At 56.5% G+C, this 15,094-nt stretch overlaps 2 protein-coding genes across 4 annotated transcripts in view; one reads left to right on the top strand and one right to left on the bottom strand.

Annotated features, from left to right (window-relative positions):
* Window positions 1-539: 539 nt before the first annotated feature.
* Window positions 540-13,354, bottom strand: TKFC (triokinase and FMN cyclase). 3 transcript variants are annotated; one of them, XM_080815271.1, is made up of 18 exons: window positions 13,295-13,354; window positions 11,837-11,952; window positions 9,127-9,316; window positions 8,107-8,217; window positions 7,851-8,032; window positions 6,527-6,605; window positions 6,121-6,210; window positions 5,347-5,381; window positions 5,187-5,271; window positions 5,006-5,095; window positions 4,357-4,473; window positions 3,913-4,032; window positions 3,623-3,760; window positions 2,169-2,275; window positions 1,961-2,064; window positions 1,791-1,824; window positions 1,594-1,683; window positions 540-1,295 (listed from the first exon to the last, which is right to left on the bottom strand). In XM_080815271.1, the coding sequence occupies exons 2-18, from the start codon at window positions 11,837-11,839 to the stop codon at window positions 1,134-1,136; spliced, it is 1,737 nt and encodes a 578-aa protein (XP_080671397.1). In that variant the 5' UTR covers window positions 11,840-11,952; window positions 13,295-13,354; the 3' UTR covers window positions 540-1,133. The 3 variants fall into 3 exon arrangements, with proteins under 3 accessions (XP_080671397.1, XP_080671398.1, XP_080671396.1); XM_080815272.1 differs by having other exon boundaries at window positions 13,264-13,335; XM_080815270.1 differs by lacking the exon at window positions 13,295-13,354 and having other exon boundaries at window positions 11,837-12,005.
* Window positions 13,355-13,493: 139 nt separating this feature from the next.
* The window catches only part of DDB1 (damage specific DNA binding protein 1), a 31,486-nt gene continuing 29,885 nt past the window's right edge, over window positions 13,494-15,094 (top strand). The window contains exons 1-2 of the mRNA XM_080816098.1: window positions 13,494-13,683; window positions 14,883-15,031. Coding sequence (XP_080672224.1) covers window positions 13,623-13,683; window positions 14,883-15,031 — 210 coding nt within the window. The 5' untranslated portion in view covers window positions 13,494-13,622. The remainder of the gene's footprint in view (window positions 13,684-14,882; window positions 15,032-15,094) is intronic.

Consider the following 15,094-nt stretch of genomic DNA (forward strand, 5'->3'; position numbering starts at 1 on the left):
GCTAAGCAGTAGACCTGAGTTTACATAGCTGGTTTGAAGCAGAATCAGGATTTAGCCTTGAGTCCATGTCAGTGCCTTTAATTGTGCGCCTGCACCGAGGAGGGCCTGGCGAGGGCCGTCCTGTCCCCACCTCGCACCGGGCTCCGCGGCCCCTGCCTGCTTGCCCGTGTGCCATCAGCGAGGGCTCTCAGGAGACCTGCTTGGCTTGGGTGCAGTTTCCGTTCAACCACTGAGCTTTAGAAGGTGATTTCTTTGGGTGTCCCATTTGCCCGTCTGGATCCCTAAGAATATGTGAATTCTGTTTAACTTAATTGCTGAGAAAAGCACGGCTTTCAGGTGTGGCGTGTGTACTGGAAAACAGGAATGGTGAAAGAGCCCAGCGGACCCTGCCCTTGGGTCTCAGGTGGTAGGGGAGGGGTGGGGATCATTTTGACCAGGGGCTGAAGCCTTAGTGCCTGGGGCATCAGTGGGCCCACTGGTTCACACCTGGAAAAAGTTCCCTCGGCAGAAGCAGGAGCTGTTGTTTCAATGTGTGGTGGTTTTTTTTTTTTTTTTTTTGAAAGATTTATTTATTTGACAGAGATCACAAGTAGGCAGAGAGGCGGGGGGTGGGGGGTGGGGGTGGGGGGTTGGGGAAGGTTCCCTGCTATGCAGAAAGCCTGATGCGGGGCTTGATCCCAGGACTCTGGGATCATGACCTGAGCCAAAGGCAGAGGCTTTAACCCACTGAGCCACCCAGGCCCCCCCTCAATGTGGTTTTTAATTCATTTGCTTTCTATACTCTCTCAAGGTCAGAAGGCCTTTCCCAAGGAGCCTTACAATCGAGTTAGCATGGCCAGTTAAAGGCCTTGGTACCACCCGAGGAAAGTGCCTATTGCGACGGCCCTAAGGTGGCTGGGGGCAGGGACAGAATTCTATCTCCCCGAAAAAGGGAAAAGGCAGGGCCAAAGTCCCACCCGACCCACTTGCCCTGCACTTCCCGTAGGAAATTTCATGGCTGGTAGAGGTTCCCTGCTGAACCCAGGAAAGGCCCTGGGGGCAAAGGGTGAGGGAGGGTAACAGCTGGAAGACAGGAGGAAGCGACAGTGGCCACCTCTGCCCAGCAGTGAGAGGCACCAAGGCCCAGGATGTCCTCACACACCCGGGCTCTGCAAGGCCTCCAGGATGGCGCGGAGGACAGCCGCGGCTGCCACTGCCCCAGGGTCGGGCTGATCCAGCCGAGCGGAGCTGATGTAACTGGCTCTTCCCGCTCCAGCTTCCATGTTCTTGGTGGCCTCGGCTGCAGCTTCTGCACTCTGGGTGGGAGTGTGGGAGCAGGTTCAAGGACAAGCCAGCAGGCCTCCTTCCCCCACGGACCCTACACCCTCCTGTCCCAGCCCTTCCAGCACCCTGAGTACTGTCCTTGGGGTGAAGAGGTCACCTCTCCTACCTCTAGCAGGGCCAGAGGCCACCATCTACTGAGGGCTTGCTGTGTCCTAGACGCCCTGGGGCTCCTCCTATCTCGAGCCTCACAGCAACTCTCTGACACAGACAATGCTTTCCATGTTTGGAGGAGGAAGCAGGTCCAGCAAAGGTATTAACTTGCTTGCTCACCTGGACTGCTTTGGTCAAAACCTGGAACAGATTGGCTCCTGGGCTCTTCCAGGCTTGGAGCTCCTGTCCTGCTGCCCACAGGGAATCCAGCTGGGCAAGGTGAGGGAGAGGGGAGTAAGGACAGGCCCTGCCACTGAGGGTGGCCTTTGAGGCTTCTGTTCCACCACAAAGAGGGAGGGGCGGGGCCGAATACACACCATTGTCCTGTCCCCTGGAGCAGCCTTCCCGTACCTGGCAGGGAAAGAGGATGAGTTAAGACTCCCCTCGGGGACTCCCTGTGGGATGGAGACAGGGCGGGCTGGGAGCAGGTGACACCATCCACTGCCCCCAGCCCGCCCCTGGTCGAAGGCATGGGGCTCTGGCTCACTTCCGCATGGCCTCCAGGCCGGCATCCATGGCAGCAGACCAGGCTGGCAGGTCTGTCTTGACCTTGAGTGGCTGAGCCGCCGCGGTCAGGAACAGGCCATAAAGCTGGGGAGGACCAGAATGCTGAGCACAGGGGGCTGGCGTGGGCCTCAGCCAACCTGGGATCCCTCTGGGTCAGCCCTTTGGTCCCAGGGGCTGCTGGCACTCACCGCCCCAGATGAGCCTCCCATCTTCTCCAGGAGCAGGAGGGACAATTTGGAGAGTAGCTGGGTAGGGCTGGCAGGGGGTGGACCCTCCTTTAGCCACCCTTGGATGGCTGCAGAAAGAGAAAAATGAAGAATTCAGAGGCCCTCCCTCCCATCTGCTTGCGCCCCAACCTAGCAACCCAGGCCTCACTGCCAGGCGGAAGGCCCGGCCCCTAGCAGAGGCCGAAGGGACCAACCTAGGAGATTCCCAAAGCTCCCTTTCTCCATCCTGGGTGCAGTCTGGGGAGGGCTGGGAAACGGGGACGGACAAGAACCTTGGCCAGCACTCAGAAAGTGAGGCCTGCCCCGGACACCCCCATCCTGACCTTGCAAGCCTCACTTCCCAGCTTCATTTCTCCTCTTCAGCCCTGCACACCTCCATCCTCTATGTTTTGCTGATTGTCCCCGCTGACTGTGTGCCTCCTCCAGCCGAACAGGTACACGAGCCCCGAGGGCAGGGAGTTTTATCTGCTTTGCTCACTGTTGTATTCGGAGGAGCAGCTAGAGCTGTGCCAGGCCCGGGGGAGCCCTGATTTTTGCCCCAACTATGCTGGATAATTAAGAGCTTTTCATTAGTCTCCCTCAAGCTAAAAAAAATAAGGACAACTGTAGGAGTTTCTCTTGAACCTGAAGTCATTATTCACTGTAAAACATGACATTTGGGGCCGCCCGGCTGGCTCAGTAGAAGCGACTCTTGATTTTGGGGTACGTACACGTACCTACGTACATACATAAATTTTTAAAAAGAGATTACATTTGGGGGGTCTGGGCAGTTGAGCACCTGACTCTTGTTTCAGATCAGGTCATGATCTCAGCGTCAGGGGCTGGGGCTCTGTGTCCGGCTCCAACACTCAGTGTGGAGTCCGCTTGGGTTTCTCTCTCCCTCTGCCCCTTCCCTGACTCACTTTCTCTCAAAATAAATGTAAAAAATATTAAAAAGATTACATTTTATTTTGCAATAACAACCCTTCTACGTTTATAGTGTTAGAAGAGCCCTTCTTAGGAAAGAGGGGAAAGGATGCCAGGTTCTGTGAATGATCTCTCCTGGCAAATGTTGGCCATTCTATTATGAACACTTGCCGTGGTTTTGAAGTTGTTCCGGTTCAAAAAGTGCCCAAATCTCAGAACCCATGTTTGTTTGTTTTTTTAATTTTTTTTTTTTTTTTGTTTTTTGTTTTTTTAATTTTTAAAAAGATTTTATTTATTCATTTGACTGAGAGCATAAGCAGGGGGAGCAGCAGGCAGAGGGAGAAGCAGGCCTCCTGCCGAGCAGGGAGCCCGACGTGGGGCTCCATCCCAGGACCCTGGGATCATGACCTGAGCCGAAGGCAAGACACTTAACTGACTGACCCAGGCGCCCCTCAGACCCACATCCCACAGTAGCCCCACTCCTGACCCCAACGGGACCCCGTGCCCACCTCTGGCAGCACGGCTGTGGGTGGTGCCGCAGTCCCCGTCGCCGGCAGCGCGGTCCAGGGCATTCAGGTGCTCCTCCAGGCCCAGGAGGGTGGCGCACACTCGCTCCAGCACCAGCACCACCCGCTTCGAGGTCAAACCTGGAGATGGAGGACAGTGGCGCAGAGGCCCACCCAACCCTTTCACAACCCACCCCGACGGGTGTGGGAGATGTGGGTTCAAGAGCCCCCACCCGTCCCACACCCACAGGTGGAAGCCCCGGGCCTCCCTCCCCACCGGCAGGGCTTGGTACCTCCTGCTGTGGTGGAAACAGGGGCCTCCGGAGGCTCAGCAGGGGCTGCCCGGCTCCGCTTCCGCCCGGTCACGGGGACCTTGGCCACGTTAGGCCAGGCTGACGCGGTGGTTTCAGCATCTAGGGACAGCAGGATGACTCGTAGACATGGGTCAGCCAGACAGGGATCAAGTGGGACCTGGATTCCCCACCTGGTGTCTGGCTCTCACAGTATCGACAAGCAAGTACCGAGTGCCTGCTGTATACAAGGGAAGTGTGGAGGGTCCCTGGGGAGGATCGTGATCCCAACTCCTCAAGCGACAGCTGAAGGCTGGAATATCTCTACAGAGGGTGCCTCTACAGGGGTCATGGTCAGCCCTGATGGGGTGTCGTCCCTAACTCCCCCGTGGCTCCTTCGGGCCACAAGGATGCCTGGCTTGGATGACCCCAGCTTCTGGGTCTCACCGATCAGTTTCAGGAGAGGCTCATCCACCAGCAGAAGGGTGAGAGAGATGCCAGGCATCTCCAGGGCTGACATGAAGGTGCCCACCAGGGCACGGGCGATCTTCACCCCGCGGCCCTCTGCAATACAGAGCAGGAAGCCCATGAGGCAAGAGGCGGAGGATGGGCACTTGTCCCCAGAGCATCAGAGAAAGAACCAGGAAAACAAGGATTTTGGAAGCCAGGAGGTTAGTAGGGAGATGGCCAGAATCCCTCCAGCCATCCCTCAAGGATGCCCCAAATTACCCAATTCCCTGGCAGTGCCTCCTCTATGGGGAAGATAGGTAATTACAAGTCTCCTTTCCTGAGTTCCTGCTGGGTGCCAGGCCTGCGCTAGGTGTGATAATGTATGTTTAATCTCACGTAATCCTCACGACAACCCAGAAAGGCAGGAACTATCATTGCCCCCTCTTCACAGACAAGGGCAGAGGCTCACGGCACACAGCAGTCAGCTGGCAGTGATGGTCCGACTCAGGCTCGTCTGCCCGCAAAGGCCCTGCTCTGGACCATCACAAGACCCCACCGTGGCTCCTTTTCTTCTGTCCAGCTTCAAAGGGCTACAGGGAAAGGAGCTCCAGGGGTTGGGGAAGTCCCCTTCCAGTGTGAGGCTCACCTAGAGCGCGGACAGCAGCATCGGCTATGATGCCCAGTTCCAGGAATGACAAGCCACCGAGGTTGTTGACCATCAGCACCACTGAGGAGCCTGTGGGCAGATGCGACCCCCACATGAGACTCTCCAGGCCGCCTGCCCAGAGGAGGAGGAAAGGCTGGGAGACAGCGTGATAGCTCCTCACCGGTCTGCACAGGCACACGGGACACGTTGGAGGAAGCTGTCATGTGGTCCAGCATGAGTGTCACAATCTCGTCGGCACTTGCCATCTGTCAGAGCAAGAGCAGTGAGCTTTGCTGGAAGGCCTCGGTCTTAGACCAGCCTGGGCCCGGAAGTCCGCTTACCTTTATCCGACGCACACCAGCTTCCCCGTGGATCCCTGTGGACAGACTCGGTCACTGCTGACCCACTCAGGGCCTGGGGACTCACTGATCATGTTTTTCTCGAGCATTTACAAAGTGCTCAGCACTAGCTAGGCACTGCGGATGTGAGGAGTGTCAAGGAGTGATACACAGAATAATGCAAAATACACAGTCTCCACTCTCTGGGAGCTTACGGCTGGGCGGTGGAGACAGCCTTACTTAACTCTTAACTAGCTAAGTAGCTTTAACTGGAGGCAATCACAGCGAGGCCACATGAGGCCTGTCTCCATCACTTTGGAAACACGGGGTTGGGCGGGGGAGGAAGAAGGGAGCTGGGTGGCCTCTGAACCGCCGATGAAAGGAGGGCTGCATTCTGGCAGGGGCCCAGGGACCCAGAAAGGGCGTGAGCAAAGGCAAGGAGGTAGGTGGGGCACAGAGCCCCTGTGGCCAGAGTCCGGGTATGGACGGCAAAGCAGGTGAAGAGACCAGACAGGCTGGGCCAGAAGAGATCCAAGCGCCTGCTTAGAAATACTAATATTGGGGCGCCTGGCTGGCTCAGTCAGAACATGTGACTCTTGATCTCAGGGGTGTGAGTATGAGCCCCACATTGGGTGTACAGATTACTTAAATACATCAACTTAAAAAAAAAAAGCCTAAAAAAACCTAAGACCTCTTTGGCACCAGCTCCCAGGGCATAAGATGTGGGCAAACCCCAGGGCACAGGCAGGGCCAGGGAGGGGGTGGCCCCAAACTTACCCAGGCCCAGCTCCACCTCATCTGGGGCAAGCTCAAAGGTGGGTCTGGAGCCAGGGACGCTGCAGGAGGACAAGCTCACTCCCAGGGTCCCTGCCAGAAGTGAGGTGTGGAAAAGGTAAGTGTTTTGTTCTTGGCGTCAGGCGGCAGGCAGCAGCCACGCCTCGGGGGGCCCAACCCACCGCAGCCTCTTCACTGAGCCTGGCTGCCACACTGGTCACCTCAGTGGGGAAGGAGAAACCCAGTCTGGGGACCCAAGGCTACCAGTCCCCAGGAACTGCCCCAGGGAGACCTTCCCTTTGCCCCTGGGGAATCACCTGGAAAGTCACAGGGAACCTGCACCTAGTCAGTCCCAAGGTCAGCCTGGACCTCCCACCTTCCCCTTCCAAATCCCTGGGCCAGCACTCACCCATGGCCTGGGCGACCGCGCTCACACGCTTTGTGATTTCCTCCAGCCCCACACCCGCCTCAGCTAGGGCACCTGCCACCTGCACCCACACAGATAAGAGGAAGCAGTCAGTGTATGGCTGTCGGGGAGGAGACAGGCTGGGGCTGGGTTTCTAGTTGGAAGAAGGCATCTCGGTACTACCACATCAGCCCGGCCTGCCATATTTAGGGCAGGGCACTTGCCTGGAATCTTCAAGAACCCCAGTCTGTGGGAGCCAGAAGGGACTTCGCAAATAGAGAAATGAGCCCAAAGAAGGGACATGACTGGTCCAATGTCACACAGCTAGTTGGTAGCCAGTTTCCTGGGACTAGCCTAGAGCTGGTTCTCCACGGCATATACGCTGTGGCTGTCTCTCCCTACTCACGCACACACCCACCCACTGCGTTTTTGCCAAGCACTCAGTGTGTGCTAAGAAGAAAAAAAGCTGACCGAGTGACAGTCCTTGCCTCGGAGGGATCGGAATCTGGGGAAACAGACGCCTGCAGACTGAACAGTGAATGCGAGGCGGACCGTCACAGCGGGATGCCATGGGAGCACCGAGGAGGGGAGCCTCCACCCAGGAGGGACATCGGAGGTGGCCGTACAGAATTGCAGGAGTTAGCTAGGTCCAGAAGAGGTTGGGCAGTGAAAGGATTTTCACAGCCTTAGATGAAGCTTCAGCAAAGCCCCAGAAGGGACCCGCAGCCCAGGAATGCGATGAATTGGCGTTAACGGAGCCCAAGACGCATGACGACAGATTAACTTAGAAAGTCAGGGAGGAGAGGTGAGAGCGCGGTGGCCACCTGACCATGGAGCTTAGACTGACTCTTGAAGCCCCAGAGGGCTTTCAGCAGGCGGACGACTTGGTCAGATACGCATTTTTGAAAGGCACCTCTGGGGCAGCGTGGGGAACATGCTGGAGGGGCAGGCAGGAGGCAGGCGGGGGGCCCCGCGAGCAGCAGCTGCAGCCAGCTGGGCAGGAGCACACGGGCACTGACCCAAGGCCAGGACAGGAGGGGCAGGGCTCTGAGAGGCACGTACATCGTGGGGGCAATTCAGGAGTCGGACAATGAGGACAGGGCAACTGGCTGAGTGTAGGGGACGTAGAGGGAACGGTCTAGGAAAACACTTAGATTCTGGGCTTAGGGAGTTGAGGGGATCAGGGAACACTGGGGAAAGAGTGGCTTCCTGGGGCAGGGAGGTGGGCTGGCTGAAAAGGTCCAGGTCCCTGATGCTGCGTGGAAAGAGAAGGCTGGGGGTTGCGGGGAGCCGGCCAGCCAGCCAGTGTCCGGGTGGGAAATCTCACCTTGTGAATGAGCACTGTGCCGCAGAGTCCCCGCCTGCCCGCCTTCTTCAGGACGGTGAAAGCGCTGTCGTCCCCAATGACCACCATCTCCACGGGGATGCCCTCAGCCCGGGCCTGCTCCCGGGCCAGGCCGAAGTTGAGCCGATCCCCAGTGTAGTTCTTCACGATGAGGAGGGTCCCCACTGCAGAAGCAGCCAGCAGGGCCCCATCAGCGCCTGCCCTCACCACAGCAGCCCCTCCCGCCTGCCAGGCTTACCTGTGCCCGCCTGAGCCACTGCCCTGATAGCTGCCAGGATGCTGCCCACTGCTGGGGAGGTGAACACGGCTCCTGCGATGACCCCCGTCAGCATCCCCTTCCCTATGAAACCTGGAGACAGAGCAGATGCTGGCTGGGGACCTGTGCCTGCGGTCCCCGGGCCTTCCCACGCTGCTGGGTGTCATGGTTTGGTGAGCCCTTCTGTGTACCTGGTGCTGGAAGAGCACCGGGGTCGCCCTCCTTGGGAGCGGTCTCCTTGGAGAGGCCTTCCCTGACTTCCCAACGGAGGCAATCGTCACCCCGCACCCAGTGACTCCCTGTTCTGTGTTCCCACTCTTTTGTCTTTGCTACTTCACTTAACATGCTCTGGAAGGTTCTCCCTCACTTATACATTTACCTGATTACGTCTCCCCAAATGAGAAAAGAAGCTCTGTGAGGGCAGGCACCTTGTTTTTCTGGCTCAAGGTTATATCCTTCATGCCCCAAACAGTGCCAGATGGTGAAAGGTGCCCATGAAGGGTGCTTAGTGGATGGATGGATTTGCCAAGGGAGACAGGAAAGGAACACAGGATACAAAGCCAGGTCCGTGGCCCCCCAGGAGTTCTTGAGAGCTCACATGCCTGGCACTGAGCGGGAAACATTCCAGGGCTATCCGCGATGTATGTGCAAATGCGGGGTGGGAATTCCGAAGAGGGATACTACTCTAGCTTAGAAAAGTCAGAAAGGCTTCATGGAGGAGGGGGAGGGCTCAGGGAGGCCTGGAGAGCCAGGAGTCACAAAATCACTGACTCTCAGAGCTGGAAGGAGCCGAGAGATTGTTTGGCCCATAAAACGTAGAGACTGAGGCCCAGAGAAAGGCCATGACTAGCCCTAAGTCACAGCCTAAGGGACTGAGACAGTGGGAACCAGGACGCGACCTAGGCTATGTCCTAAACCTCCTAGCAGCACTGAGGATCTCCTGGAGCCCCCAACCACTCTGCCCAGCACCTGCCCCTCACACCTCTGTCCCAGACTACTCACCGGCATGGGCAGGCTCATGGCCAGACCCCCCACCTGACAGCAGTGCCACCCGGCCCTTGAGGCTGTCCAGGTCGGAACGGAGGGCCACGCGGTGGCCGTGTAGGAGCTGCAGGCTGGGGTTGCAGGCCACCAGACCAGCCAGGGCATCGTCGGCACAGCCTGCCACCGTGTTCACCAGCTTCTTGGAGGTCTGCAAGAGAGGAGCCGGGAGGAAGTTCCAGGTGCGGTTGGCAGGGACACTCCCATCCCGCCCAGCCACACCGCTATGCTGGAGACCCCTTAGCCATATGGACTCCAGGGCCACGGCAGTATCTTGAATTGAGCATGACTTTCTCAGGCGGATATTTCTGTGAGTTCACTTAATTTGGGACTATTGATTAAGGGCAAAATTTATGAACTGTTTTGGACTATGGCTTAAATTTATCTAGAAAAAGAGCTTCAATGTAGACCAAAGAAGGGAACCGGAGTCCTGAGTCTAGAATTAAATAAAATTAGGGCCCCAAAACCTTCTTCTGTCAAGGGGGGAAAAGCCCCAGGCTGAGGCTCCTGTGCCAGGAGAAGGCATCAGAGAGGCCCTACACTCCTTTGCTCTGGTGCCAGACAAACATTTCCTGAGCCTCTCGGTGTGCCCAGTGCTCATCCAGACAGAATGCTGCTCCTACCCTTGACGGAAACAAAAAGATCATCTCCACATGCTGTGGGAGGTGCTACACGAGAGGAATGCGCTTGCCTCCTCAGTGGATCCTGGGAGTCTTTGTGAAGGAGGAGGAGGAGTTAGGGAAGTAAAGAGTGTGAGGGACATGGGGGAAGGGAAAAAGGACGAGAGTGTTCCAGGCCGAGGGAGAGTACACACCAGGGTCTGGAGATGTGAACTCGGACAGTGGCCAGGGCAGGAAGCAAGTTAGAACAACTTAAGCAACCAGTGACCAGGAAGAGGTGGGCAGTTCCTCACAAGCGGGAGGTAGAACCTGGCCGTGGGGAACCTCTGGTGGGAGGGTCTAGGGCAGCTGGCCTGAGGGCAGGGTTGAGTGGACACGGGGTGCAGGCAGAAGTAGACAGCGTGGGGGCTAGCATGTCAATGGCTTTGAGTTCTGCAGTCACGGTCATGAGCTCTTGGGCTTAAATCCCGTCCGCCTCTGACCAGCTGTGAGAACTCAGGAAAGACACCTTGTTGTTCTGAACTTTGTCTTCCTCAGCAAATCAGAGCCTTAATAAACCAGAGTATATGCCTATTGTAGATTTAAGAACTGAACACAAGGCAGTTACTCCCTTTCTCAAGCAGGCTCTGAAAAGCGGGTGCCAGCTTCTGCCTCTGTCACAAAGAAGGAGAGACTGGAGCCCAATGAGGACCCAGATGGCAGGCTCCCAGCGCCGCCTGGTGGCCCTGGGCAGCTGCTGCCAAGCCAGGTTCCATCAAGGCTCATTTCCAGGAGGTTCCTACCCGAAACCTGCAGGCACCTGGTTCCCCTGAGCAAATTCTGGCCTTTCTTGGACCTGGGCAAGCGCCAAAGCCAAGCCATCTTCTCTGGGCTAAGGAGAGCAGCCCAGGTCAGCAGGAAGCAAGCAGAATGATAACGCTTTTATGGGTTCTGTTTCCAAATAGTGACTGAGAGCCAGGCCCAGGGTCCAGGCGCTTTTTGAGCATGTTTTATTTGAGCATAGTTTAATGACTTTGCCCAAGGTCACACAGCCAGCAAGTCTCCAGGTCGGCCTGACTCCAAAGACGGTTCCATTTTAGCCCTATCATGCTGCTCTCCCCAGGGGCTGAAGGGAGGTTGAGACTGGCAGAGGTCTTGCCCTAGTAAGGGCATGTGCTTGTGGCTCTCAGAGTCCTCTGGGGACTGGAATATGCAAAGAAATTGTGAGTTGGTCTCAACTTCAAGCCCAGCCTCCAGTGCCACCACCCTCCAAGAATGAACCCCCCCCCCACCCCACCCCAACCGCCATCTCTGACAGCCTTGCCTGGGATTTGCAACCACTTCTGACCCAGAGCCAAAGGAGGGGCTCGGACACCAGTGCCAACCCTGGTTCCCAGCAGCCCGAGAGGATGGAAAAGGAAAGGCAGTTGATCAGGCACTGAGTGAGGCCCCCAGGATTCTGGTCTGATTAACACCTCGCAGACACTTGGAGGCTGGGCCTTAATCTGCCTCACATTGCAGATAAGAAGGAAAAAAAAGCTCAGAGAAATCAAGTCTCTTGTAAGAAGGTCTGTGGTTGGTGACAGGCTGAAATTTGAACCCAAGTCTGCCCAAGGCCTGCTTTGGTTCAGATCTCTTTCTAGAGTGGGCCTGGAGCGATGCCCCCCGGGGTTATGCCGAGCTTCCCACAGTGCAGATCCCACCTCTGCGACCAGCCCACATTTGTCGCAGGCTCAGGAACAGACATCAGATCCCTCAGGGCTCCTGGTACAGTGTCTATTAAAGAACATCTAACCAATAATTTCCTGATCTAAATGTACGACTGAGACCAGGGCCAGATGGGTCCTGCAGGGACTCAGGGGCTACAGCCCTGGGTCCGGCTGCGACCAGCTGGGAAATGGAGGGAAGCAGGGATCAGGCCCTCAGAGGAAGGATGACTCTCTCTCTTAACCTCAAGAGGCAGCAGTGTCTCTTCGTCAGGGTGTAAGGAATTCCAGCACGCCTAGGGTTGGCACCCCCACTGCTCCAAGACCACAGTGTCCTTCCTCTGCCCCAGCCCTCATGGGACTCACCATGGTGGGGAGACTCTGAAGCACGCAGACTTCACACCTTTGCACTGAGCCGCTGGAGGATGGGCAATCCTGTGGGTGCTAGCGGGGTCCAAGCACAGTGACAATGGCAGCGGCACCTGCAGAAGGGGTGAACGGTATGGGCTGCTGGAGGCACCGGCAGCCTTGTGGCACAATCACGCTTCCACGGGCCTAGTAATGAGGAAGCTGCCCCAGACTTTGATCCAAGTCCAAACTCTAGTACGTGCACTGGGGATGGAGAAGTGCATGGGACTGACCAAGGTTCACACCTGCACTTGGCTGCTAGAAGACAGATCAATCTATGTTGGGCGCAGGGCTGCCTTTATGCACCCCACCTCCTCACCAAGGGGCAGTTACCCACAGAGTAACTTCATCTCTCACGTGGGCATCATGTGCTGTGAGTTAGTTTACGAAGATCTTCACACACTTGGTTTTGGCACCACACCATCAAGGAGGCAGCTGAGTCTGTGACCCCATTTTACTTCTGGGAACCAGACTCAGAGAGCTCTAGTGCTTTGTCCAAGGTCATATCAGTAAGAGCCAGAACTCAAACCCACACCTACTCTTTCCACAAAGCCTGTGTTCGTTCTCCTGATAAGTCTGGGCCTCCCAAGTCAGGCAGAGCCCTTGGTGTGGGAAACTATACAGGTAAACTACAATCACGTTTTAGCTCCCCCTAGGTCAGAGGTCTCTTGGGGTCATCCAGGCTTTTATGCTATGTGTCTGCAAGAATAAGTATCCATACTAGGGTTGCCACCTGGCTCTGCCTGCAACCTACTGGGGGATCTTAGGTAAACCAGTTCCCTTGAACCTCAGTTTCCTCATCTGTAAAACGGGGCGCTGCCTTCTCTGGCATTCTGAAGCTACTCCAAGCCACGAGGCTTTCCCTTATTCCTTGCAAAGCCTCTCTGGGGGGAGTGGCCTGGAAATTGGAGGTTGCTTTCCTGGGCCATTAACGGTCCCACCCAGGAAATCCTGGGTTTGTGTTTGAGGTCAGAATTTATACATAAACAGGGGCACGAATAATGCTGGGCAAGTGGCCCAGCGGGCCCTTCAACGTCTGAAAAATAAAACATAGTCTAAACGGGACAGGCGAGCCTCCTGGTGTCCTTCGAAGTGAGGCGGGGTGATCAATCACTGTAGGGTCAGGTGAGGGTACCGACTGAGTTTGGATGAACTGGGGGTGCTAAGGAGAGGCGGGTCGGGACCTCGGTTCTAGTCTGGGAGGTGCACAAATTGTTGTTACCCCCTCCCCCTCTAGACCTCTGCAGTACTTCCGGTTCCAAAAGGGAGAACAGCCCCGAGAGCTCCCAGAGAAATGGAAGGGGGCGAAGACAGGGTCTGTGGATGGGCGAAGGGCGTGGACTGGGCGAAGGTCGGCTCCGACACCGGAGGGGGTATCCGCGCACCTCCCCCACCCGCTCACGCCCGCACCGCCACCTCCGTAGCAGCTGCCGCTTCACAATGACCCCCGACGGCGCGCCCTCATCCGGGTACTCCGCGCTCTGGCGGTAAGAGACGGGGCGGGGCCTCTGGAGGGCGGGGCCTCCTTTGGTTGGCCGCCTGGGGCGCCGTGAGTCCTCCAAGAGGCCAGGTGAGGCCGTCCCGTGATGCCCCGCGCCCCGGCCGCTCTGGCCTGCAACGTGTCTCTGGGGCGGAGGCAGCGGCAGTGGAGTTCGCCGCGCGCGGGTGGGGGCCCCGTCTCTTCGCCTGTGTCCATTTCTCTATCGTTGCGCTCGAGTGCCGACGGGCCGTCCCAGACCTCGACATGTCGTACAACTACGTGGTAACGGCGCAGAAGCCCACCGCCGTGAACGGCTGCGTGACCGGTGAGGCTGCCAGGGCAGGAGACCCCGCGAGGGAGGGAGCTGGGGGGAACCGAGGCCTAGGGAGGCCCGCGGCCCCTGGGGCGGCCGGGCGGGACCGAGTCCCGGGAATGGAAGGTGCTGGCGGCCGACGGAGCTCCTCCCAGGCTGCGACTTTAAAGAAGCTTTCTTCAGCTCGCGCCTTTTGGGGAGCAAAAGCTGCCCTCGAGGGTCCCCTTTCGTCCTGGGAGGTCACTTGGCCTCGGGGACAGGACGGGTCCACTGGGACGGAGAGCGAAGTAGCGAGTTGATTGTGCGGTGGTGCTTGTGCTTGGGGTGGGCCCCGAGATTGGCCTCGTGTGGTTAGGGGAAGGGGCCGTGGTGATGGCGACTTGGAGGGTCAGAATTTTCTTGTGGGAGAGCCAGGGAGGTGCAGGAGGTGGAGGGATGTGAGGAATGTCCGCACTCCCCCAAAGGAGGGGAGTTCTCTTTGCTGGGGGCTGTTGTTTACTCCAGGGAGCTGTTGGAGAGGAGGGTTTGGATGGCCCAGCCCAGTGCTGGCTTTGCCTTGTTGACTATGCAAGGATTACAAAGGACACAGATGTCCTGAAGCCGGGAATAATCATCTTGATCCACGTTCTCAGCAGAACACGAAGACCTCAAATTTGTATGTTTATGTAAATTCTAATCATGATTCCAAAACAAAACTCTGTTGTTTGTAGAGTGGGAAGCTCTGAGGGAGTGTGGACGGGGGTATGGGTAGACTGCAGGGAAGACAAGGGATGTGGACAAAGCGGTGTTTTCATAAAAAGCTCTGGGAATTTGTTTGTTCTGCTCTGTTAAAGATTTTGTGAACATTTAGATAAGGACGGAATGGTGATGTACACTTTTTCCAGTATTCTGTAGTTAGCTGTCTGCCACTGCTGTAGGAAAAGTCAAATTTGAGGGCACAGAGCCATCTGAAAGGTTTTCACAGTCATTGTCAGTTGAAGGACATGCTACTCTTAGGCCCAGTCCAGTTTTCTTAGTCTGATTAGGGAAGTAGCTTGAATGTACGAAGTGAGACTCTTTGAGGTGCTCGATTTGGCGAGAAGGAAGTGTGAATGGAGGGAGCCAGAGAAATATGTGAAATAAATGAGAATTCTGGTGGTATTTAAGTAGAAGTGATAGGATTATTTAGATACTGCGCTGGCTTCAAAAGTTAGAGGATCTGTTCGTTTCAGGACACTTTACTTCAGCTGAAGACTTGAACCTGTTGATCGCCAAAAACACGAGGTTAGAGATCTATGTGGTCACTGCTGAGGGTCTTCGGCCCGTCAAAGAGGTGGGCATGTATGGGAAGATTGCAGTCATGGAGCTTTTTAGGCCCAAGGTAAGTGCTCTGGGTTGGGCCCAGTAACAAGAACTTAGATAGTTTTACATTGTTTCACACTTT

Source organism: Martes martes (assembly GCF_963455335.1).
Source record: "Martes martes genome assembly, chromosome: 10".
NCBI classification, from domain to species: domain Eukaryota; kingdom Metazoa; phylum Chordata; class Mammalia; order Carnivora; family Mustelidae; genus Martes; species Martes martes.